At 38.0% G+C, this 25,002-nt stretch overlaps 1 protein-coding gene across 2 annotated transcripts in view; it reads left to right on the top strand.

Annotated features, from left to right (window-relative positions):
* MYO1E (myosin IE) overlaps window positions 1–25,002 on the top strand; it is a 1,655,775-nt gene that overhangs the window by 987,029 nt on the left and 643,744 nt on the right. For both annotated transcript variants that reach the window (XM_044078573.1, XM_044078572.1), the window contains exon 16: window positions 21,482–21,563. In XM_044078573.1, the coding sequence (XP_043934508.1) occupies window positions 21,482–21,563 (82 nt within the window). The remainder of the gene's footprint in view (window positions 1–21,481; window positions 21,564–25,002) is intronic.

Genomic DNA, 25,002 nt, shown 5'->3' with positions numbered 1-25,002 from the left:
ATTCTATTAAACATACTGACTGCATCATTAAGAGGGATTTGCTTAAGGATGGACCGGTCTGTACTGGCAAGAATGGAGTTGAACTGGGATATATTAAAGTTAAGAGAGTTTATGGCAATCTCTGTAAATGTGGGGTTTAAGAGGTTGGGTGAAGTGTCTTAGGACAGAGGTGGGGAGGTGATCACTAAGGGAGTCTAATAAGGTAGAGGGGCTGTGGTATTAGTGGGGAGAGTTAGTGAGAATCCAGTCAATTATGAGCTGGAAGATGAATTTTTATGGAGGCGGGTTGGGGAGGATATCAGTTGATGGAAGCCATGTAGGTTGATACTGAGTTGTGGAGAGTCAATTGTAAGTTTGGAGCATTCTAAGTTGACATCACCTAAGATGAGGGTTTCATAGGGTATGTTATGGGAAAACCAGGATAAGATATTCTCTAGGATAGGCAAATTATTCCAAGGGGGGATATAGATCAAGGCAACAGCAAATTTCTTGTAAGGATTAAGGTGGCAGTTTAGGATGATCAGTTCATCTGGGTGGAAGTCAGGGATAGGTGTGGTGAAGGGTGAGAGATTGAGGCTATTGGAGTAGAGGATGGCTACGCCACCTCCTTTTTTGGGAGTCTGTCAGAGCGGAAGATACTCTAGTCAGGTGAGAGTATTTTGTTGTTAGTGATATGTGGCTTGAGCCAAGTTTCAGATAAGGAGAGGATGCGAGGAGTCGTATGGGCAATCAAGGTATACAGTTCTGTGATTTTGTTGGTTAGGCTCTGGATGTTTAGTGAGTAAATAGACAGGTGCTTGGCTAGGGATGAGTTTAGTGTATGAGACTGGAGATGGTATGAAGTGTGTAGAGAGGGGGAGGTAGATGAAAGAGGCTGGAGAGGGGAAGTAGATTTAATTTTGAGGGGTATGTGGCTGTAGGGAGAGTGAGAGGGGCCTGGGTTGGGGTGGATGTCCCTAGAGATGTGTAAATGTTTTGTGTGGGAGGAGACTGTAGTAGTATATAAATGATGTTTGTGTAGGTTTGGTTTAAATCTGATGGTAGGTGGGATGATTTAAATTTGAGGCAGTTTATGAAGATGTGGTGGAGAGGTTGAATAGAGTTGGAGAGATAAAAAAGGGAGGAACTTGGATGTGTATTAAAGGTGTGGGAGGTAGGAGAGAATGAGAGTGGGTAGGAAGGTGGGAGTGGTAGGAGGTAAGAGTGGAGAGAAGTAGGAGGAGTATAGTGGAAAAGAGAATGTATAGCATATTAGAATGCAGGTGGAGAGGTTCGAGGGTGGGTGTAATAGTGAAGGGTAGGAAAGTGTAGTAGATTGTGTGATAGATGTTATGGTGGGTGGGGTTATTGGCAGGAAGTTGGTAGAGAGTGGATGATGAGAGAGGAAGGGGAGGGAGTGGTTGGTATAAAGAAAATTTTAATAGGGGTGGGTAGAAATGGGGGTAGGGTAGAGGAGCAGAGTGAGCCCAAGCATAGCGAGGGTGAATGGAGCGTGGCAAGCCCGGCTGTAACAGAGGCAGGATAGCTGACAAAAACAAACAACTAATTTAAACAGGTTACAGAGAAATAATTACAATGGGGCACTACAACTTTCTGTGGAAGTGTGTTCAAGTGCAGACAGGGCTGGCAAAGCCAGTAAGCAGAAATGCCAAATCTGGAATGCAGCAGCAGAAAATTTAATTCACTTTAGGTGTAGTTAAATAAAGTTCTGTCTACTCTGGGTATGTTAGGGGTTGGATTTTATGTGGACGACTGCCCTCTGGTGGCCAAAATAGGGAACTGCATGTATGAGCCAATAATATGAATGAAAAAGGTCCGTGCGAGCCGGTTAAAAAGATTACAATACAGGATTTACAGTAAGCTGTTGGAATAGCACCTACACATAGATGTGCTTGGGAGAGGCCTTTCTCGATTGCTGGAGGGAGAAATTTAACAGGTTTCAAGGAAGTAAGGTCCAAGTAGTTGGGAAACAGCTGTAGGAGAGTAGGGGCAGTCCGTTCTAAATGGTTGACTGTCCAAGATGTAGATGCGCTTGGGAGAGGCTGTTCTCATTTGCTGTAGGGAGGAATTTACAGGTTTCAAGGAAGTAAGGTCCAAGTAGTTGGGAAACAGCAGTAGGAGAGTAGGGGCAGTCTGTTGAAAATGGTTTACTGCCCAAGTGGCTAGCACACAATGCAGGGGACCGGGGATATGTCTGGTCTACAGGGAATGGGAATTTTTAAAAAAAAATCTAAAGGCAATATCTAATCTAAAGGAGATAATTAGGTTTCGACTGTGGGAAAAATATGGATCTGTATCTATCCATGACACTTCAATACGTGCAGACCTTGATTTAGATTAGTATGTTCAACATGTGAGATCTGATGAGGTAGACTCATATCCAGGATATTCTCACATACCTCTCCTCTTAGCACAAGGCATCTGGACAAAGTGAAAAATAATGGCAGGGGCAGATTTTATATATTACGCTATAAACTTAAAGTTGTCAGAATAAAGGTTTTGTATTGGCATACATTTTCTAAAGGATATGAAGTCTGAAATTCAAATGTTTGTCATTATTTAGGTGTTTCATTTCTCAATGGGTTTACAGAAAACCACAAATTTTACGAGAAATAGGCCAAAATACGAGGCAAAATTCTGAACAGTAAGAGGTATGTATTCTCAATATATTCTGTGAAACTGACTGTCACCACATTAAATAACATTTGCTGTCCAGGCCGTTTTGCTGATAATTTTGTGATTGTCAAATGCCTACTAAAGTTTTTGTCCACTGGTTGCAGTCTCTCACTGAAAGTTGCCTTTGTTGATGAAACATTGGAAATTTTGTTGAAAGATGATAAAGATGGAAGTTTGAATTTAATGTTGTATAAGACAGCAGAAATTCCTGGCTGTCCATGGCATGCATGTTCACTCCTTAGGGTTCACAACTCTGTGAAATAGGTTGTTTCTCTGAATAAACCCACTTAGAAACTAAAGCTGTTGTGTATTGTAATTAAAAAAAATCTTGTTTATGACTGAAATTTTTCAGCCAAAGGAAAAATCATGATGGGAAGTTCATTCATTTCCAGGGGTTCTCTTTAAGGGGAAAAAGTAACCCTAGTTTGGAAGTAGAATGACATGAAGAAAGGCATGGCCGTATCTTAATAAAAACTGAAAGTCACAGACAAGAACTAGTGCTCACACCAAATATTCTTTTAAAATGGAGCATTCTAGAAGTGTCTGAGACTGGGTATTTTGATAAAAACATAGGAAATGAAAGAAACATCAGTAAACTAGATTCAAGACTGGCTTAATTCCCTTCAAAAACTGCAGTTTGTACAATATTGATTATTATCCTGACAGATAAAATGCATATTCAAAAAGTTATTTCAAAATACTTGGAATCTAAGACAAAACTAAATTTGGCTGCTGATTGAGAGAACTGAGTCACCACAGAGGTAAATTCAGAAACAACAAAACTCATTTCATCATTCCCAGTAAGGAGGGTTTACTTAACAGTCAAGCTTTCACCCCACAACTCAGAACTCCTTTAAGATATATGGTTATCATTTGTAAGATCAGGTATCATATCAATTCTTACATCAATCACAAATGGTGAGGAAAAAGCATTTGGTAAGAATTCTGCAGCTGTTCAGCAAAAAGCAGTGCAAGCTCCAGCTTTGGTGCAAGATGACTTCCAGCAACCTAGAGGAAAAAATAAGTCAGATGTACTCAGAGATGATACAAATAAAAGAAACACTGATGGAGTGTATCAACTCATATAATAAAAGGCTGGAAACAATGGAAGAAGCTTTAAACAGATATTCAGATGGGGTAATATAACTGCAGAAATCAGAGGTTGAAACAAAGAAAGGGCTGGCCGAATAGACTGCTCAAGAACAGACGTTTCAAAAAATAAAAGAATTAGAGGACAGAGCACATAGGGAAAACCTGAGATTTTCTGCTGTACCAGACAAGGTTGGAAGGAACAGACTGTATTAATTTTATGAAAGCACAAATAAGCAACTTGACTTGTATTACACAGCAGGAGTTGTTAATTGAAAGAGCACATCATGTGTATGCTCCAAACTTGGCTATGAGAAAGCAATCTAGACCTTTAAAAGTAAAGATGCAATCCTACCAGCAGAAGGGGTTGATTCTGACAAAACTCTGGCAGAAGGGCAAGGTACTAGAAGTGGGAGACAGCAGAGTGTTTGTGGAAAATGATTACTCGCTGTACACCAGGCAGAATAGTAAATTTATTCCGCTAATCAGGGAATGCCAAAAAGGCAGGCGTGAAATTTAAACTGCTGTACTCATCTATCTTTAGAATATTCCTTCCTGGATGGACAACCTCATTTTTTGATGGAGAACATGCTAAGGAGGAAGTACATAAGTTTATCCAACAAAATGTGAACTGTGAAACAAGAAGATATTCTAATTGTTTCTCATGTTCCTCTGGTAATAAAGACCACAGAGAGACACTGCCAGTGAAACCTTTTCCAATGTTTTATCGAAAAATTCTTGAGAGACAGGAAAAAGCACAAGAGATGACTAGAAGAACTGAGATTATATTGGAAATGAAGCATGCACTAGATTAGGGAGATTAAGATAAACAGGAATAAAACCATTAACTTGGAAATTGACAAAGAAATGAAGGATTACAAATAATTAATTATATTTGTGACACATGACAGAATAAGACAATTTGGAAATTTTGAACTTTTTGGACTTTGTTACACTAGTATGGCACTCTAAAGCATATGCCTTACTTCATGTCATTAATGTTTGGAGAACACATGACGGGGAAGAGAAGGGAGAGATTTAACTGTAAGGGAAATACATTTTGTTTTTAACACTAATATTTTTATAATGCGCGATGTAATCTGCATGCTATAAAGTAAAATTTTCTCAGTTATTTTCAAGTGTAATGGGGATAATAAAGTAAACAGGTGCCCCTGTTTTTCCCCTTATTTTCTATTTCTCCTTGTTTAGTTTTAAGAAATGTAGGCACTACAATGTAGAAAAAAAAAAGAAGAAAAGGCTGGTCAAAAGAGTATGATACAAGAAACACTGATGTGCTTTTTCTAATTCATGCATAGGGGAATGACTGCATTAAGGCCCTTGGCCTGATCTAGTAACAAGTTTTAAGAAAAAGCTAATAAATAAGACAGAACATTGAATACAATAAAGCAAATAAATAACCAAATGCTTGTTTTAGCAACTGTTTATCTGATTCTTACGTTTCCATTGAGACAATTTGCTAAAGACAATAAAAACAGAATACTTATTTCTTTCAATGGCTATGAGATAATGTTTTCTGAAATCATTCAGTGGCTTTCTTTCAATGGCTAGGAGATAATGTTTTCTGAAATCAGTCAAGTGCTCTTCCATTCTTGGAGAGCTGTAAAGATGAGACAAAGTCAGACAACATTTAGTAGAAGCACAGGCTGCACCATGCTTCTTAGCATGGATAAACTTCCTTTTAGGCTAACCCATGTCTGTGGGTGTGGCTGTCAGTTTGAGACAGTAGCTCCTAGTAGGAGGGTAAAACTTCAGTATTTGAATATTTACATAGTTTTGTGTGTTAATGTTAAGTTAATAGGTATTCGGCATGTGTTGGGGTGTATTTTTTGTTTGAGGGTGTTCAATAAAACAAAGCAAAACATTTTTTAAGATGTGGCATAAGCTCAAATGGATATGAAAAGAAACAACTGTATAAAAGATCAACCTGCCAAACAATAGTGTGTGCATGTAACACAAAAGCTGGAACTAGATATTTAACAAAAAAACTGTTACAAGTAAAAGGTAGGAATGATAACTTTTTAACATAAGGATGCTTTATATATTATCTTTAAATGTTAATGGTCTTACAGATGTATAAAAAAGAGTAGTGAACTATATTAAGAAATGTAGAGTGCAAATAGCTATGCTACAAGGAGACACATTTGGAAATAACGGAACATGTGCATTTGATAAAAAAAAAAGGTTTTCAGGATGGTTATTCAGCTGCATACCTGGGACAACGGAAAAGAGGAGTACTTATATTGCAAGAGGAGCTCCAGAAGTGATAGAAGAGGATAAAAAAGATAATAATCGTAGATTTGTAGTACTAAGGGGCTACTGGCAAGGGAAGAGGATTACAATGGCATGTATTTATATTCCACCTAAAACTGCTATACTGGAGCTTAAGAAAATTCTGGGAGAAATGATCCGTTTTCAGTAGGGAATAATATTACTTATAGGTGGGGACTGGAATTCGATTTGCAGTAGTGAAGATGTGTCTGGGGACCCAGAAGGGAAAATATACCAAAGGGGCATAGATTTTTGAAGAAAGTTGTGAAAATATTTGGCATGGAAGATGTGAATTCACTAGTAGGACTTCAAAGTGAATTTACATATTATTCCCCAACCCAAGATACAAACACTGGGCTAGGCTAGACAGAACTTGTATTTCATAGGAACATGTGCATTTAATTGAAAGCTTTGATATGCATCCAATAACTATTTGAGATCAATAATAACTAAAATAAAAATGCAGGGTAATGAAATAAAATGCGACACTGGAGCTTTCCTACTTATCTGCTGAAAAGAGAGGAATTTAAGGAATGGGTAGTGGAAATTATTCAGGAGATATTAGAGAAGACAGAAATTTCTTCAGAAAATATAGTTAGGCAGTGGGATAATATTAAACTAGTGTTTTAAAAATATGGTGAAAATAAAAGAAAAAGAAATATAGTTAAGAAGTAAAAGGAGATACTTAGAGGGACTGACAAATGTTAATGTATTGCAGAGTAGGGAGGAATCTCACAGAATAAGAAGTGGAGCAATTCCTGAATGCTAAGCAAAAAATAATGGATTACCTTGATAATATGCATGAGTTTAGAAAGATTGCGGTTAAGCAACTGTTTTTTTGATAACACTAGAACACAAAATCTTTTAGTGCAACAACTCATGCTAAAGAAAGTAGAAAGGGTTGTCGCCAAGCTTAGAGAGCCTATAACAAGGGAGATCCTGTTGAGGTGCTAGAAATATTTTGGAAACTTGTGAAAGTCTGTATAAAGCAGATAAATGTGGTGATCCATAAATATTTCCATTTGTACCTTTTCTTGAAGAATGTCAAGATTAGAGGTAGAGGAGGCTCAATTGCTAACAGTATAGGAGGAGATGAGATAAAAATGGTCTTGTATAACCAATCTACAGGAAAGTCTCCAGAAATAGATAGTATTCATGTGGAAGTTTGGAAGTTAGGAGGGGGAAAAAAATAACTGTAATTATAAAGTTTTTGCCTATAATGGCTAAAAGAATGGCAACATAATGGCAAAGGTGATGCCAAAATTGATAGATATGGATAAGTGTAGTTTTGTGGAGGGGAGGCAAATATTTGATAACATTAACAGGGCATTGATGATCCAAAGGAAGCTCAATGCAAGAGGATACCACTGTTGTTGGGGGGTCTTGATGCAGGGAAAGCATTTGATAGGGTAAGGTGGGAGTTTATGAGCAGGGCAATGGAAGCATTTGCATTTCCTGATAAAATTATAAGGTTGATTAGGAGGATGCATGAGGGATTGTAGGTTAAAATTAGGTGGGCTCCTCTCTAATAAGTTCTGTTTGAGCAGAGGAACCAGGAAGGGGTGTTGTCTTCCCCTTTTTTATTTGCACTATGTTTTAAACCATTGATAAAAATAATTACAGTCTCAGAAATTCAAGGTTATAATTGGTATGGCAGTCAAGAAAAACTGGCTCTATTTGCAGATGGTATTATTTTGTTCCTGATAAAACCAGAAAAGGACATTTCAGTGCTGTGGAACATTCTGTGGCAGTTTCAAATCTTTTTGGGATGCAAAATTAATGAAGCTAAAACAAAGACAATAGCTGTAAATGATGTCCCCACACACAAATTGGTTCAGCAGTATCCATATTTATGGGGACATGATAAAATGAAATACTTGATTATGGATTATAAAGGATTTTGGTGTGGCAGCTAAGGATATGTGGGAAGAGACTAAACAAAGGATAGTACAAAAACTGAGAAATTGGGAGCTCTGTTATATGGATAGGGATAGCAACATATAAGCAATTAAAATGTTTTTAATCCCTTTAGTTTTATACACCAGTCAAGCATATTTTAATCATCCATAGGAAAAGTTGTGGATAGAAATTAATAAAGAGCTTAAGGACCTTATCTGGGAGGGGAAGATGGCAAGAGTTAAGTAGGATACACTGATTCTTCCAATTTAACAAGGTGGTTTGGCTTACCTGATTTGAACGGGTATTTCAGAGTCACACAGTTAAGGCTTCTCCACATAGCACAAGCAGAAACCTGTAATTCAAAGTGGAGAGGGATAAAGAAGAAACCTGGGGAAGCTCGCAAAACAAGGATAGACTGGAATTTTTGGTGCAGATCCGTAAGGAGAATAACAATAACCATGCAAAGTATTATATTCATAAAGTAGCAGAAAGTATTCTAAGAACCAAGCCAGAGAAAGGACATTTTGCTGTTAAGGATGACCGGAGTTAGGGATACAGACAATAGGCAAGAGGGAGCTGGAATTTATTGGAGAAAACTGGCAAAAAACAAGGTATTGGAAGCAAATAATTAGAGAGGGAAAGGTAATAGAATGGGAAGAGGCCAAAAATGTATTTGGACTGCACGCTAAAGATTGCCTATACTCTATCAATCCTTGATAGGGAAGGCAAAGAGAAAGAAATAGGGGTATCCTAAGCAAAAGACCAACACTGGTAATTGACAATGTAATCTCACGCAGTTCAGTAACACTCAGCTGCAATGAGTAATTTTGCAGTCTCAAAAGCCTAATAAAAATCAGAGCTTAATCAAACTACACTGTCGAACAATCTACTGCTTCCAGTACATTACTAAACTCCTTTATCAACATAGATTCTTTGCTATGCCTTTTAATGAAACATGAAAGGACTCATGAGCAGTTACACACTGCGGGCTTCAAACTGGATATTGTGCTATGGGTCTTCCTCATCCCATTGCTTATTAAGCTATTCTTGCCACATATATTACCTAGCTCATGAAGCAGATAGTCGCTTCTTTGCTGGCACAAAAAACACAGAGAACTAAAAAATCCTTGTTTTCAATTCTGAATAGGGCCTATGGTTCAATTTTTCATCTATTTGATAAAGAGAGCATATTTTCTGCAAGACGAAGCCCAGCCTGTATTTATCAAACTTTTACAATGTTGCAGTATCTTATGATCAACAAGTCAACTTTCTGTTGAAATACTGAGCTCTATTCCAATCTGAATCATAGCAGATTTACACTGAGTGCAACTTTTTGGCATCTGGTCCATTAGTCTGCAGTTAACTTGAATAAATAATTTCCCCTTTCAAAATTTGCCAGACTTTTAAAAAGGAAAACTCACCAAAACTAATCAAAAAATCCAACCAATGTAATAAGCCCTCTTTAATTATTAGAATTTTAATTGGGAAAATGTAGCTACTCCAGTGCCAATTTAGTGGCAGCCTAGGAAATAAAACTACAAAAACAAAATATACACATTAGTAAACAAAACTGAAAATAGCAAATACACCACATAGTAAACTTGACATGAAGCATTGTTTAAGAATGCAAATGATGGTACATTGTACAAATACAACTGCACAGTTATATATTTTATATGACAAAATAGCTTAAATGTGATGTTATTGTCTACTTACCTGGTTTAACAAATAAACAGGCAAATAAAATGCACACTTCTCAGATTTTAGGTCTAATAAAAAAGTAAATAACTTCTTAAAGTTAAATCTATAGAAGGCCTGTTAAGAAAGATAAGGAGGAGAGGGAGGCATAGAAAAGTTAAATCTGTAGAAGGCCTGTTAAGAAAGATAAGGAGGAGAGGGAGGCATAGAGAAAAAGTAGAAGTTTGAAGGCTATATAACAAAATCACACAGAGTGCCACAGTATTATGTTTGTTAGATATCTTAATTACAGGAGATTTAGATAAAAAAAATTTTGTAAGATAAAACATCTTGGAAAGATGTGGTAAAGTAAAGCATGGTAGAGAAAATATAGGGTAAAACTGAGGCTATTAGGTAGGAGGTTATGTGCTGCATTTTCTTTGCACAGGTGGTCAGGTAGATGGAGCGTGCACTTTTTGGGGGGTTTCCCATTTACTTTACTGTGGTGTGACTGTGGAGATGGTGTATATAATTTGCAATGTGTGACACGGTTTAGCGGAGGTTGGATGGGACTTGACCCCTGCAAAAAAGTTTTTAATTTTATTTTATTTTTTTTAGGTGTTTCATCTCACTGTTTTCAGTATACAATTTGCAGTGAACAGGAGGCCAAAAAATCAATAATTGAAAATGCATTTGTAAATTGGGTTAGGGGTCTATATTAGGTCATAGAAATGTTGTTCTGGCAAACAACTATTCATCTACCCCTAATCAGTGAAAATCACTTCAGCAATTCACTGAATGTACTAAGGGCAATGAAATAGTTGCCTGAACCACAACGGAAAACTACAGAACTTTGCCCTTTTCTCCACTGTAGTGCCATCTCAGAGTTAGTGTATATAGTTAGGGAGGTGTGGGGGCAGAGCCCCCCATTTAGTTGGGTTCAAGTCAACTACAAGTTTCCATTGTGCTTCTGGCAACTATTTCATTTGCCTCAGTAAATTCAGTGAATTGCTGACGCGATTTTCGCTGATTAGGGTACGATGAATAGGTGTTTGCTGGAGTAACATTTTGAGAAACTAATATAGACCCTGGTTAGGAGGAAAGAAGATGGGACATACTAAATATCAGACTGAGGTATTCTGAAAGAGTAAAAACAAATTAATTTTGTTCATGTAATCATATGTCACATTCTCAGTGTTGTATTCCATGATAGACTTATCAGAAGGATGGGGCTTAGGATATTTAGTTCTGCAGATAGGCTGTTTTTTTACCATTGCTATCTGCTATAGTGAGTCGCCATAGAGTTTTTTTAAATATTTCGATTAATTTTTAGGTTCATAGGCACATACCTGGTTAGCTGCCCTTGTGGGCCAATTTAAGTCTAGTCTGTTTCCCTTTTTGTGCTTGGAATAACCTACCCCATTTGGTTATAGATTGGCCTTACCCATCCCATGATCGATAATTATATATTACTCCTAATGAGAATAACTGGATCATACCATAGATAATCTGAGGGGACCCATGCATGGGATAAAGCATTTAGGAACCGCATCTGTCCATTGGTATTACAGGGGACAGTCCCTGGGTAAATTTTCTGTTTCCCATCCATAGAACAAAGTTGAGCTTGAAATGGACAGGGATGAACTTTGTTTTATGTGGATAAGGGTGTCTCTTCCAGAGCAGTGGTATCCTCTGCAAAATATGCCTGTCCCTCCAAACCACTCTGTTGATACTGCAGAAGAGGTTTAGCTCCCTAGACTGAGGATTTCTGATGCCATTTGACTTGCTGTTGTACAGTAAATCTATCAGTAATGGGTCGAAAGATATCTTGTATGCCAGACACGTCACCTCTTAGCAGACTGTTGGATACCAAGATTAGTGACAGGGCTTTGAGTCGGTTCATGTAAGACATATTGCTTAGGACTTGTATCCTTTTAGTAAGGTATTTCTGTGGGCATTCCAGTTGCTGCATGTGTTTGGACAGACACATGCCAAGTGGCCATTATATTCAATGACTGGCCTAATGAGGGCTGAGTAAAGGTGGACAATCACATCCCTAGATCTAGACACAATCCCTCTTTTTATAAACTGTGCAGTATAGAAAACAGTAGACACATGTTGGCCAAAAGCTAGGCTACTGTCCTTATAAGTTCCCAAATCCCAAACAACTGTGCCCCCTCTTGGGGGTGTATTGTCAATGTGGTAGTTCCCTGACATAGATGACCTCCCAAAGGATACAATAATGAATTTCTGAGCACTTAATTTCAGACCATGATTTTGACACCAGTTATTTATTTGGGATAAACCTTCCTGCAGTGTGACTAAATCATATGGGGATTCAATGACTGCTCGTAGCTTGCAGTCATTTGCACATTTAGTCATTCATAGCACTTTGGTATTAACTTTTACTTCAGAAAAATAGATGCCAAACAGGGGAGGTCCCAGCACAGAACTGTGGGGGCTCCACTGGATACTGGTCTTTTTGTGGAGGTAACTTCCCCTATTTTGATTATCTGCATCATATCTGTGAGCCATTTGGCAATCCAGTGTGACATAGGCATTTATTCCCAGTTTATTTAGCTTTTCTACTATGCCTTAGTGGGTAAATAGGTCAAAAGCTTTGGCCAGGACAAGGTATGCGGTGTGTACTGCTTTACCTCCATCCATTGCTTTGCTGAATTTTTTCAAAAAAATCCACCAGGTTGAGTAAGCATAATCTGCCCTTGATGAATCCAAACTTGAGACTGGTCTAGTGTTTAGAGGTTTCCTATATCCTGATTAATTAATTCCATGATAAGTCTTTCCATGGCTTTGCATATGTGGCATGCCAAAGTTATAGAGCTGTAATTGTCTGGGTCTGTGGAAGGTCCTTATACAGGGGAATGAATGTATCTGTTCTCTATTCAATTGGTACAAAACCTGTATGGAGGCTGATACTGAGCACTGTTGTTAGGTGTGTGGCTAAACCATGTTTCATGTTATTTAAGATGCACCCGGGGTTATTGTCAAACCCATCAATGCAGTATTTTCAGCTTTTGATAGCACTTTTAGGACTTTATCTTGTGTGATAGCTGGGGGTGAGCCAATTTTAGGAATATTTTGAGGAACAGACAAAGGGGGGAGAGGGACCTATCAATATGGGATTACCTGTACCATTACATCATTACATTGTGGTTATATAACATTGTGATATAACATTGTGATAAGTATATGCTTGGACCATTGGTTGTGGAATGGTGTGCTCTCTATTGAATATTAGCTGAAAACCTTGACTCAGGTTTCATATTTATTTTCTTTTTGGTCAAGAGGGCAGCCTGGTACCTTACAAACAGGTTAACTCATTCAAGATTTATCCAATTATTTTAGTTTGATTCATGAGGGATAATGCACAATAGCATTTAAGATGGTCTGAGTTTATTTGGTGTGTTTTGTCAAGATAAGTTAGACAAATAACATTCATGTCACCTCAAGGATATAACAACTTAGAAGTTACTGAAGGGCTTTGCTAGGTGGGATTTTTTTTGGCTCAGGAAATATCCAAAGATTTTGTCAGAACCCATGGAAGTGTTGTGTTTAATTTTTGAAAGTGCCAAAAGTACTTGATTCAAATTGATTTTTTTGGGTGGGGGGGTTGACAGGGAATCAAGAGGACAGATAGGAAGGTGGGTGAAGTGAAACTGGAGAGAATACTAGCAATGTCTTTATGGGAAGAGAAGGAGGTACCACTGGAGAAGATAAGTACAGAATTTTAGGCTATTTCTAAGCTTTCTTATATAGTGGGACATAAAAGAAAACTTAGTTTTCTTTTGAATTATTTGAAACTTTAAGTTCATAGCTGGCCTTACATTTCCTAATAGTAAGTTTGAGAGACTTACTCATTATAAATCCCCTTTATAATGATGAAGTGGGCATCTTTAGTGTTGGACAGGAGATTTCTTATTGTACGGGCTCCAGTGTAAAGTTACCGTTATGACCACACTTGATTAGTACTGTTGTCTGTTTGCATCCAAGGTGGAATAAAATTCCAAGCAGTAGGCAACAGCCTCAGATTCAGGGTTTGCTGGAGAGCTACACCATTTGTGATTGCCATGAAGATCAATAAATAAAAAATAATTACCTTGGAGTAATCCCTGAATATGGAGGAATTAAAGTCTGATAAGCAGGGAAGGACGTAAAGCCTAGTGTTTCACTTCACTGTATTGTTGAGGTGAATTTTTTTGACATCCATGTCTTGAACATGTAACAGTCTAGTTACGATCATAATCCTCTGTATCTTGCCCATTAGCCTCTAGTGGGTGGCAGAGTTGTGCAGTAGTAAGCATTGTCACCTCACAGCAAGAGGTTATCTGGTTCGATTCTCTGTTGGGGTGCCTTCTGTGCAGAGTCTGCATGTCTTCCCTGCCTTTGCATGGGTTTCCTTCTGGTGCTCCGGTTTCCTCCCACATTCCAAAGACATCCATCTGGAGCATTTCTCAAAGGGCCACCTCTGAAAATGGAATCTGTCCCAGTCGGACTTTCATGGTAAAAAAATGTTAAATAAATAAAAATAAAAATAAATTATGTGTGTGTGTACCCAAATCTTTACCATTCTTACTGTTGGTGAAAACATTTGTCATCTTTCATACTCCTTAAATGCTCCACCTTGTATCCTCTGAATGAGAAATGATTTGTGTTACATAATGTCTATTTTTCTCATTTTACAATATTCTGGAGAGAGAGAACAATTCAAACCATTGCAGTAAGTGAGTCAGTAATAGAATAGGCTCATTCATTGTTGTTTTTTATACATTCAGTCTTTTAAATTATTTTCAGACTATGGCTGTCATATAATGAGAATTACCATTGTAAAGAGATTATAATTAGTGTACATCTGGTTATTCACCCTTTAGGACCCCTGTTTCCTTCATAATGCATACTCACAGCAATCAAACAGACTGAATTATCTGACAACTATCCAACCCAGTCTGTCACAATGCCAAATATCAGGACAATTAAGTGTTTGTTAAATGTTTTACATAAGAAAGCACTGCATCTGGAATTGGTAAAGGTGAACACTAAAGGAGGAACGAATATGTGCCATATAGCATGTATTGCATATTTTTATTATACATACTCATACATGCATTTGTGTGTGTGTGTGTGTGTGTGTGTGTGTGTGTGTGTGTGTGTATATATATATATATATATATATATATATATATATATATAGAGAGAGAGAGAGAGAGAGAATAGAGAAAACATGACACACACACATACCCACACACACACACACACACACACACACACACACACACACACACACACACACACCAGTATAGAAGAAAAATGTGATCAGTGCCTGAATTATATATTCAGTTTGAAGCTTGCATATAGAGTATTAACTTAATGAATTTCTTAAAAGCATAAGACAATAATTTGAGTCACATTTTGAAGATCAGGGAAAATAATTATTGGTGATTTTATACTCACAAGAGGTTTAAACTGGTAAACAACAAGACACTGGATTAGCACCACTAATTATTGCTGTTATTGCAAAGTTGTCTCAACATCTTACACACATAAAACAGTAGAAGTATGCCCAAATGACAGTAACAGTCAGTCAGTTTACCCTTGGAGTAATCTACTGAATTATGTCTGGGATATGCACCTTTGTGCTAATGAGAGGTCATGTCCATTTTACATTAAATACATTAGAGAACTATGTAGGGTGCAGGGATCCAACAAGCCTTTTCTGTCAGGACCTGACCAGTAAATTACTAAAATAAATTACATTGTATATTCTGAGTAAACATAGCCTTCATTATGTCACCATACAAAAAGAAACACACACACACACACACACACACACACACACACACACACACACACGTATATTTCTTGTCCATTAGAACCACTTTGTAGGTAGTTGCTAGACTTGCAGTCTAGGGGACCATTGAGGAGTCCAATCTAAATTCACAGCTGATCCCTAGCATGGACTTGTTAATTGATTTGCTCTAGGTCACACAGTAGGCAGATGAGGACTGGGGGTGTCAAACCATGTGCCATAGGAATTACAGTTCACATCCTTAACCCGCTGTGCCAAGTACCAGATAGTTACAGGTTCAGTAATTAAAAGAAGTAATATTTGTTTACAAAAAAATTCACAGCTGACTTTTGCTTGAGATAAGAATGGTTAACACAGTTTTGATCTAATTGTTTTGACAGCCAGTACTGAAGTGGTCAGAAGACTGCACAAGCGACCTAAGCCTGTTGTATGTAAATGGTAGTCATGAAAGACTTGAGTAGGGAGAAAATAAAGGTGTCTGTGGTTATAGGTAGCAGTAGAGAGTCAAATGTTATAGCACTAGTGAAAGACTACAGACAGAGAGAAAGCTGTGGGGGGGGGGAGTGAGAGTAGTGGCATGATCTGTAGCTGGAGGCGATAACTGAAACTGTGAAGGATTCATTAGGGGCAGCTGATGAATATTACATCTGAACTTACAAATTATTAGAAATGGCTTTGGAAATATTTGCAGGATCTTATTAGTGTGGAGAGAGTAGAAACACTCTATAAATTATTAATGGCTCTCATGTGATCAGACTGAGTAAGGTAACATACTCTACACATTAGAAGCTTGGCTAGTTAAAGCTTAGTTAACTTAAAATGAAGTCAAGCATGGAATGAAATCATTTCTGCAATTTTGAAGGAATGTCCAAGAAATGGAGGTAGTACCTTTGATATGATAAATCAACAGACCTGAGACTGCTGAAAAAACATGTCATCAAGAAACCATGTAGCCAGTAAAAGTAGATGTATTCCATCCATTGCCCCAAAGTTAAATACAAATATCTCACATGCCTTATATGAAGCTGTGACATTACTTAAAAATAAACAGAACTGCATAGACTGTTATAAACATGAACCTTAATTAGAGCTCTTAAACAGTCATGGCAGTGTATGCAGTCAGTAACCTTTAAAGACGCCCTTTAGTGAAATATTATTAATTTTATTCATTATGTGACTGTAGCAAAAGCCTGTCATGTTTACTGTATTATTAGGGGCAAGGTAATGTGTTAAACATTTATAAACATAGCATCATCTTCCAGAAGATGCAAAGCCTGGGAAGTGCTGCAGCCATTTACCTTCAGTATCTTTGACACAGAGAAGAGAAAATATGACAGTTTAAAGGAAGATTTTCATGATTTTATTTGGATGAGTATTTCTGGGCCACTTGTGGGGAGAGGAGGCCATATTCCTATCACAGAAATGTGATTGAACATGATTGCTTGTTTCATCTAAAGTACTGGAAAGGTCTGACTCTTTGTTTATCTTAAGCTTTACAGAGTAATAATTGAATAATCATTGCCCTACCTAGGTTTAAAATTCTGGATAAATAACTGATATCTATTCTCCCATGACAATAATCTGGCAGTAAAACAGCAAAGCCTTGGTTTACTGACTGATGGCCCCTTTCAGGCATCACAGGTTGCAATGTCTGTAACTTGAGAGTCTCCAGCATTCAAGTAGATAAGAAAAACAAAACTGGAGCATCAACCCCTTCAAAGGTCAATCACTAGACTATGAGTAATTGAATGCTTATGGGCATACATCTCGAACTCGCAATCTTAAATCTGTATGAATTATACAAGAGACAATATTTAAGTGGAGAGCCACAACCTATTCAGTTTGATGAATTTGTAATGATAACCATTGAATAGCAACCAAAATATTTTCAAATGTAATGAGACAACAGCTGGGTTATTCACCAGTTTTATTTATTTACATTTGATACCGGGATAAAGTGCTGATCAAGTCCGACAACTAGCAGACCCAGCAGGGATTGCAGAATACAAGTTACAATCAAACAACAAATGAGTAGGTATGAGTATGATTAACAAGAAATTTGGAAGAACTCAGTACCAAATGATCAAACAACAAATTAGAACATTTGAGTACAATTAATGAATTTCAATAGAGAAACACCTGGCTTCATAAACAAGTGGATACTGCTCTGAGTCAGTATCCACTTGTTTATAAATTCAGGTGATCCTCTACTGTAATCCTCTGCTGAAATGCTAATTTATTAACCATTAAAGTGGAGCTAAAAGTAGTTTTGCTGACCTGTAGCTACAGTGTGGTGGTTCAAGATTAAAACAAATATTTTGCAAATGGAATTGAGTTTGTGTGGGATTTTATAGGATTCTGCATCAATTTCATCAACATCTCCTGTAGAAAGAAGGTAAAACATATTTAGTCTTGTTCTGTGCACTGGAGATGAAACAAGAGGGGCTTTCAGGTCAGAATCAGAGAGGTAAGGTAATAGTATTGTTCATGCTAAAGTATGGAGAAGAAGCCAGGAAGGGACCCAAAATAAGAGCCGATTGTGACAGAACAGGCAGTGCAGAAAAACTGAACTAAGAAAGTGGTAGGAGAGTAAAGCTAAAGTTGAACCATGGGGAAATAAAATTGCACAACATGGAAAACTATGAAAAACAAGACACGGTCACTCAAAAATACTCCTTGATCACAACAGCTTTAAGATACAGAAGAGGTACCACCTGCTTGCACTGATTTAAATAAGAGGTCAAGATGGTAAGCCCCCCAACTCTTTTTCCTAGTAAATATACATTAACCCCATGGTGGCAACAACATGAGGAATAACCCCTTAAGAACAGTGCACATCAGCCTTGCACAAACAGATGCCTGGATACCTAACATTCAGTGATACAAAGTACAATCAAATGTAAATTTGTCCAGTTGTGTTTGGGCATTTAAAATCCAATCAACTGTTTTTTGAGAACATGTAGGACAAGTTTCTGATTACTGCCAAGGTGAGGGGGACAGTGTTAAGTGAAAAGGAAAACCGATGGCTTACAAAAAGACAAACAGGACAATGAAGCTTGTTAGGCAATGTCAAAAAGTAAAAAAAAAAAAAAAAATAACATCACCCATTAACAGTAGTAAGAAAGCCTTTTTTAGGTTTTAGGCATATAAGAATAGGGAATAAGCCAGGGATCAAGCATTATGAGGTAGCCTCAGAAGGGCAAAATTGCAACAAAACCAAAAAACAGGTGAAAATTATATAGTTGTAGCTCAAAAGGTAGAATTACTTTTTGTAGAAAGGTTTTTGTGGGTATATAAAAGAGAGAAAATGCACAAATCAGTGAATTACATATGGTCAAATTTAGTTTTATGTAGTGTAGGTAAGCAGGAGTGTGCAGAACAAATAAATGTTTGAATGAAAAAGAGGTGGTTGTGAAGATGTGCGAGAGTGTTATAGCAATAATTGTGAATAAGTAAGTGTTCCTGGCTTAGAGTTAGAATAAAGGTTAGGTAAGGAGATAGTCAGTGTTGTGCATGTCTTGTGTTGTCTGTATTCTGGGTACTTTTTTCATGTGTAGTGGTGCTGTCAGGGAAATGGATTATAGTAGTGTTACGATTAGGCAGGAGTAAGATTAGGGTTAGCACACAGGAGTAATGTGGAGCAAAAACCGCCCTGCCTACCTAAATCATGCGCAATAAAACTTACCCTAACCCTACACATTACATTACAAAAAAACATTTCCCCAACAGCATCGCTAGCAAGACGGCCCTTGATCTTGGTTTTGAAGCTGTGGTTTACTGATGTAGGGAGCAAAGTACTCAGTGTTTTGTGATCATTCTAAGTCATTCAGTGTTACCTTTCATGATATAATTATACATTTTGTAACAGCATTCATTAAAACATAACACTCACCTTCTCACACTTTTACTGAGTTTTACACTGATTAAGCCAACTTGACAACCTTCTAGTTAGGATGCACCGAATTCTGGAGTTTGTTGCTCTCACTGATATCCTGGAAATGAGATTGTATTTTACTAGCTTTGTTTTATTTTTAAGAGCACCCTAACTTTCCTCTTGGGTGGTGACATGGACACCTATATCACTGTGGGTACTGCCCGTGCCCCTCCATTCTTTGCATGGTAGTCAAGGGCTACCATCATTGACATGAGCTGTGATGCCCGCTTCTTCTTTAAACCCGTCACCACCCTTCTTACATCATCCTTGCAGTGAATGAGTCAGGAGAAGTTGCATGAGCCAGGCAGGACCACCCCCACATGTAGGCATACCCATATCCTCAGCTGTGTCTTTAAACATCTGAGTCTCTAATCAAACTCTGGCCACCTGGGTTATAGTGAGGGATTTATTCCTCTATGCTACCAGCACAGCATATGAGTTTACTACTAAACTGACATAGTCGCAATTTAACTTTGGTCACTAACTTTATTTGTGTAAATAGCACTACCCTGGCTAAACTTACTCACTGAGCTCTCATTACCTTAATAGACAGCAAGGTCAGGTAATGTACAACAGCTTGAATTCTTAAGCCATCAACCAAGAAATCAGGCAGTGAGACATGCCATAACCACCACATGAATACTTTGCCTGTAAAATCTCAGTGTTCACAACACCTAAAGATTTCCTTTCTTTGCTTGTTATGGGAAAATACATGTCTAAATTATGACATTACCTACATTTCTGATTTTAGCTTCTATGAGATTTCATAATTTATCTAGCTTTTCTTTTAACTGTGGTTGGTTGTTATGCTGATTTCTTAATTGTATTGAAACCTGAATATGAATGTTGATATTTTTTCTGCATCTTCCCTGCAACTCAGATCAGCTTACTTTCAATGCAAAAATGTTTTTACAATTTTTTGTCACAAGATAACACCGTTGTCATTTTTGTATGTCTATCACAGCTACAGCTGAATGGGGAACTCATCTGTAGAAATCAGTCTTTCCTTTTATGGTAGTCGCATCTGTAAAAAAAACTTCAAATTGCTGATTGTATATAAGCATGTATATGAACATTGAGCTACTTGCACTCCAGTATATATGGGATATGATTACAAGGCTAGTCTTTGAAGATCTTTTCTCCCTGAGCCTCCTCTGTGAATGGGCTTCACCCACCAAGGTTAACAGCATTGACAAGCTTGTGTAAATAAAATGTGCATGGCACTAAGCTAAAATGAAAAGATTTAACTGCTTATGTATAGTATATATAAACTGCAGACAAGCATAATTATGTTGATTTTTTGGCCTCCAGTTGTGATTACTGTTTTTCTTAGCTCTACCTCTGCAATCATCCATGCTGTTCTTATTAGTTTCCTGTTTTATGCTCACATTAGAGATGGCAGCTTTGTGATTTTACTATACTTGCCTACAATTCTGATAGCAAATGTTATATTCTGTTATTATGCATAGTCCTTAGCACTGTTGCATAATTTTAGTGAATACATTTTTTAGTATTACAATTTTTTTTTTTTTAAACACACCCTTATTGAATCATCACTCATGGCATAGCCAATTTAACATTTGTATGAAAGTAATCAAACTGTATTAACAAATTAACATTATACTTCACATATATTGCTAAATGTCATATAACCTAAGTAATATTACATAAGTTATTCAATTTCTGCCCCTTTTTTAAACAAGAAACATCTTTATTAAACCATCACTGAAGAAGGCTGTACGTTTTGTCGAAACCGGTATGCTGCTTTGTGCTGTTTTGTCACATTAAATCCTAAATTTTATCTATCTCCTTGGTGCTGGACATTTCTTGGTATTTAAGATATTTACCAAAAACAAGTATATGAGTGCTAGAATACCTAATGAACCTGATGAATATGCTGGGGGGGGGGGGGGGGGGCGTTCTTTCATGCCATCTGCTTTGTAGCAGGCAGCTATAGTTCATCGTCTCAGAAATGATACATTGAGAAAGATATATCAAACCCAGTATGTGGTCATTTAACTTAACTGCATTATAGCCTATAATGTATTAGTCTTGTCTGGTACTATTTAACTGAGCATTATTTGTTTTTACAGACCTTTCATAAAGGCACTTTTTTCTGAAAACCTTCAAGCAGAGAAGAAGGGTCGTCCAACAACTGCTGGCAGCAAAATCAAGGTGTGTTACATTTTGTTTTATTGTATTAAGAAAATGAAAACAGCATGTACATTTTCACTTGTAGCACACGGGAAGTATCCAGCATCACACATTGTAAGGCACTGCAAATATTTAGCATCACACTGTAAAGCACTGCAAAAGTTAACACTTGTTAACTGCCTTCTGCATTTCTATCTGATTTGCTACTGGTCTTAAACATATGATCGTGATTATTTACAGGAGGATAATGCAGAAGCTTGCTAAAAGATCTGATTGATTGCAGGAAGATAATGTAGAAGCCTGCTAAAAGATCTGATTGTGATTACAGGAAGACAATGCATAAGCCTTCTTCCTTTCTGCTGTTTGTACAGCTTCTGGTACAAAACTCCTTTACAGCTACGTTATCTGTGTTTTACTTGTATTTTGAGCACATCTCAAAGAACATATCATTCCATTTCATTTTCCTCTTGAGTCTCTATTTGTAAAAAGTCAGATGTGACTTTTTGATTTTTCACTTTGCCTTACCGTTGTTTCACCTAGCCTTACTGATGTGAATGCATAAAGTTTGAGCACATTGTGAAGTTTTCAGTAAGTCAATGAATTAATCCTGTACACAGATCTGCTATCATTATCTGTATTATGTCAAGTATTTGTAGACCTGTTAAACAGTAAAGTAAGAAAATCCTCCTCTTTCATCTTCTCCTGTGACTTTTAATGCTTTTAAGTTGAGAGGGGTTTTCAAGGTGGTAGTAAAGAGGACCAAATAAAAAAATGATGTTTGGAATACCTTAATAATACTCATTTGTCCCGGTCCCCTTCAATAATGCACATCACACCAAATGACATTTGACGACCTTTATTAAATTTCCATAACATAGCTTTGATCACCAACTTTATTAATTACAGCTATTCATGATATAATTGATACTAGAATACAGCATAACATCCTTGTAATGTTACTCAGGGCAGCGTACCTACTCACCCTGCCCCAGTAAGCAGCGTCCATACTTCTACTCACTTTACTTATGAAGCAGCATCCCATCTCACTTCATACACCATTCATCGTAATGTTAATCAGGGCAGCGTACCTACTCACGCTGCCCAACAAGCAGGGTCTATACCTCTGCTCCCTTACTTTACCTATGAAGCAGCGTCCCAACTCACTTCATACACCATCCATTGAATTACCTTCCACCAAATAAGCACCATCATTACCCCAGCTTGCTTATCTATTCAGCAAGCTTCCTCCAACTACTGATTTCCTTTCCCTAGATCCTTGAAATGAACATCCAGACATCAGAGGGGGAACAGAAGAGGACAAGCCTATCCCTCTTCTCTACCAACCAGCCTGACCAGGCTGTTCCCCCTCCCTTCTACCCAAAATTGTTCAATCCACTTCCCATAAAGGGAAGGGTCAAGACAAACATCATTTGGTGTACCCATTCTCTGTAAAGCACCTTAAAATCCCGTCATAAACCCCTTTGCCATGCCACTGAAACACACCCTAATGAAACTAAATAAAGTAGGATTACTGTAACCCCATTGTAACCGAAACATCCACACCAAAAGGACACATACCCTTTTAACCCGCTGCCTTCAAAGCTGAAATCATGGCTCAACCTGAATGTATTGACAACCTATAACCACAACAAAACCACAAATTATAACCCCTTGAACTCAAAACGACACCCAGTCAAACAACTAGTAGCAAATCTCACACCCAAGACCCTGTTAACCAGAACATATCAACTTAGCCCACCCACTACCCAATTCTATATGTGCAACAACTCCATTACATAGTGAACAGTCTAACTCCGACTTGAATGTCCTACCCTAGCTGGCCAAAAACCAGCCCCCCCTTATCCTACAGCTGCCTTATCCTACAACCAAGCTACCTTTAAACCAAGCTTCCTTTAAACCTTCTAACTCCCCTGTAACGCACCCAGTTTCTAATCCCACCCCCAACACTATCCATCTACCCCAAAGAACATCCTGGTGAAATAACCCAAAGGTAACCTCCACGGTGAAACATACCAACTTATTAACCCCTACCAAAATAAACACCTTAAAGTAGCTGCCATGCAACTTCCGAAATGCCTAAATCCTCAAAAACCTGTATTTGAAACAAAGCACTGCCTTGTGTATGCAATAACAATACCTCCTTATCCCACTACCAAACAACTGGATGGGTGACTAAACTCACCCTAGAGTTCTACCCCTGTCCCAAGAAAGACAATAGCAGCTACATGTAGCAATAAAATAGATCTTGGCTACCTACCACACATGATAAATGCTACCTCCAGAAATGAAGCCAGATGTTGTCTAGCTTGTAATCACCCTAGAGCCGATTGTGTAATAACGCCCTATGGTTGTAAGATTGTTGTGACTCCACACCACCCACAACAATGTGCCTTAATGAACATTAACTAAAATAAATTACTTGTAACCTCATCAATCCCACTACAGAATCCTAAACTCTTACCTATGGCTAAATGGCTGATGCTCCCTTTAGTGGGAACAACTTTCCAACATTGATCTAACGTACTGACGGTACCACCAATTAAGCTTGAAATCAACTCAAATGCCTGTCCTCCTCTGGCTAGGCATGTAAATCCTCTACCAAGCTCAACTTTTGAAATACACCTACTTCAGCCAGTAACTGTTGCCCAATTGAGCTCATCATGTGCAACCTACTCGCTCGCCACTGCCTCCCTCATCTGCGAACTCACTGTGTGGCGCCACCACTGGTACCCATGACACCACCATCTGCAAAGAAAAGGACAAAAAGTAAATCCTCTAACCTTTAAAGAGACGGTTCCACCTTATATCCACCTATTCCAAATTACAACAGCAGCGTCCAGAAAATGCTCATCCAATGCCCCCCATGCTTAATCGACACCAAAGCATGATCGTCTGTGGACTCACTGTATCTCACCAGTGGAACTCTGCACATGTACAAAGAAAAGGACAAAATTAAACCCTCTAATAGGAACAAGAAGGCTCCACCTTATACCCACTTATTCCAACTACCGCCACAATGTTCCAAGACCCCATCTTACATGAAGGAAAAAGACATGTAAAGCATCCAAAATACATAACCCATTCTAAGACATCTTCACTGACAACCTATCCTGCCAAACCGAGAAAGAATGTACCACCAACACTCCCCTCTGTGACAAAACAGCCACAACTGAAGCAATGCTTCCTATGATCCTATCAAATACCCAGGATAAATTCAACTACCAGTGGAAAATATCAAAAGTAAACCCAATCTGAAGGGGCCTATCTCTTACCACAAACCATGCAACTTTGCAATTCCAGACCACCAAATTGTTGAACATGCTACACTTAAGGAAATCCCAATCCCTCAGAGCCACATGCTCCAGGGATCTAAACCTGGACACCACCATGAACAAGACTTGCTGGAAGGATAGGTTCCTGACCCAGAGACACCCCAGAC

This window comes from Protopterus annectens, chromosome 7.part1, assembly GCF_019279795.1.
Source record: "Protopterus annectens isolate FY-2018-M chromosome 7.part1, PAN1.0, whole genome shotgun sequence".
Classification (NCBI taxonomy): domain Eukaryota; kingdom Metazoa; phylum Chordata; order Ceratodontiformes; family Protopteridae; genus Protopterus; species Protopterus annectens.
Note: the sequence above shows the minus strand (reverse complement) of the source record. Positions and strands in the feature narration are given on the sequence as shown.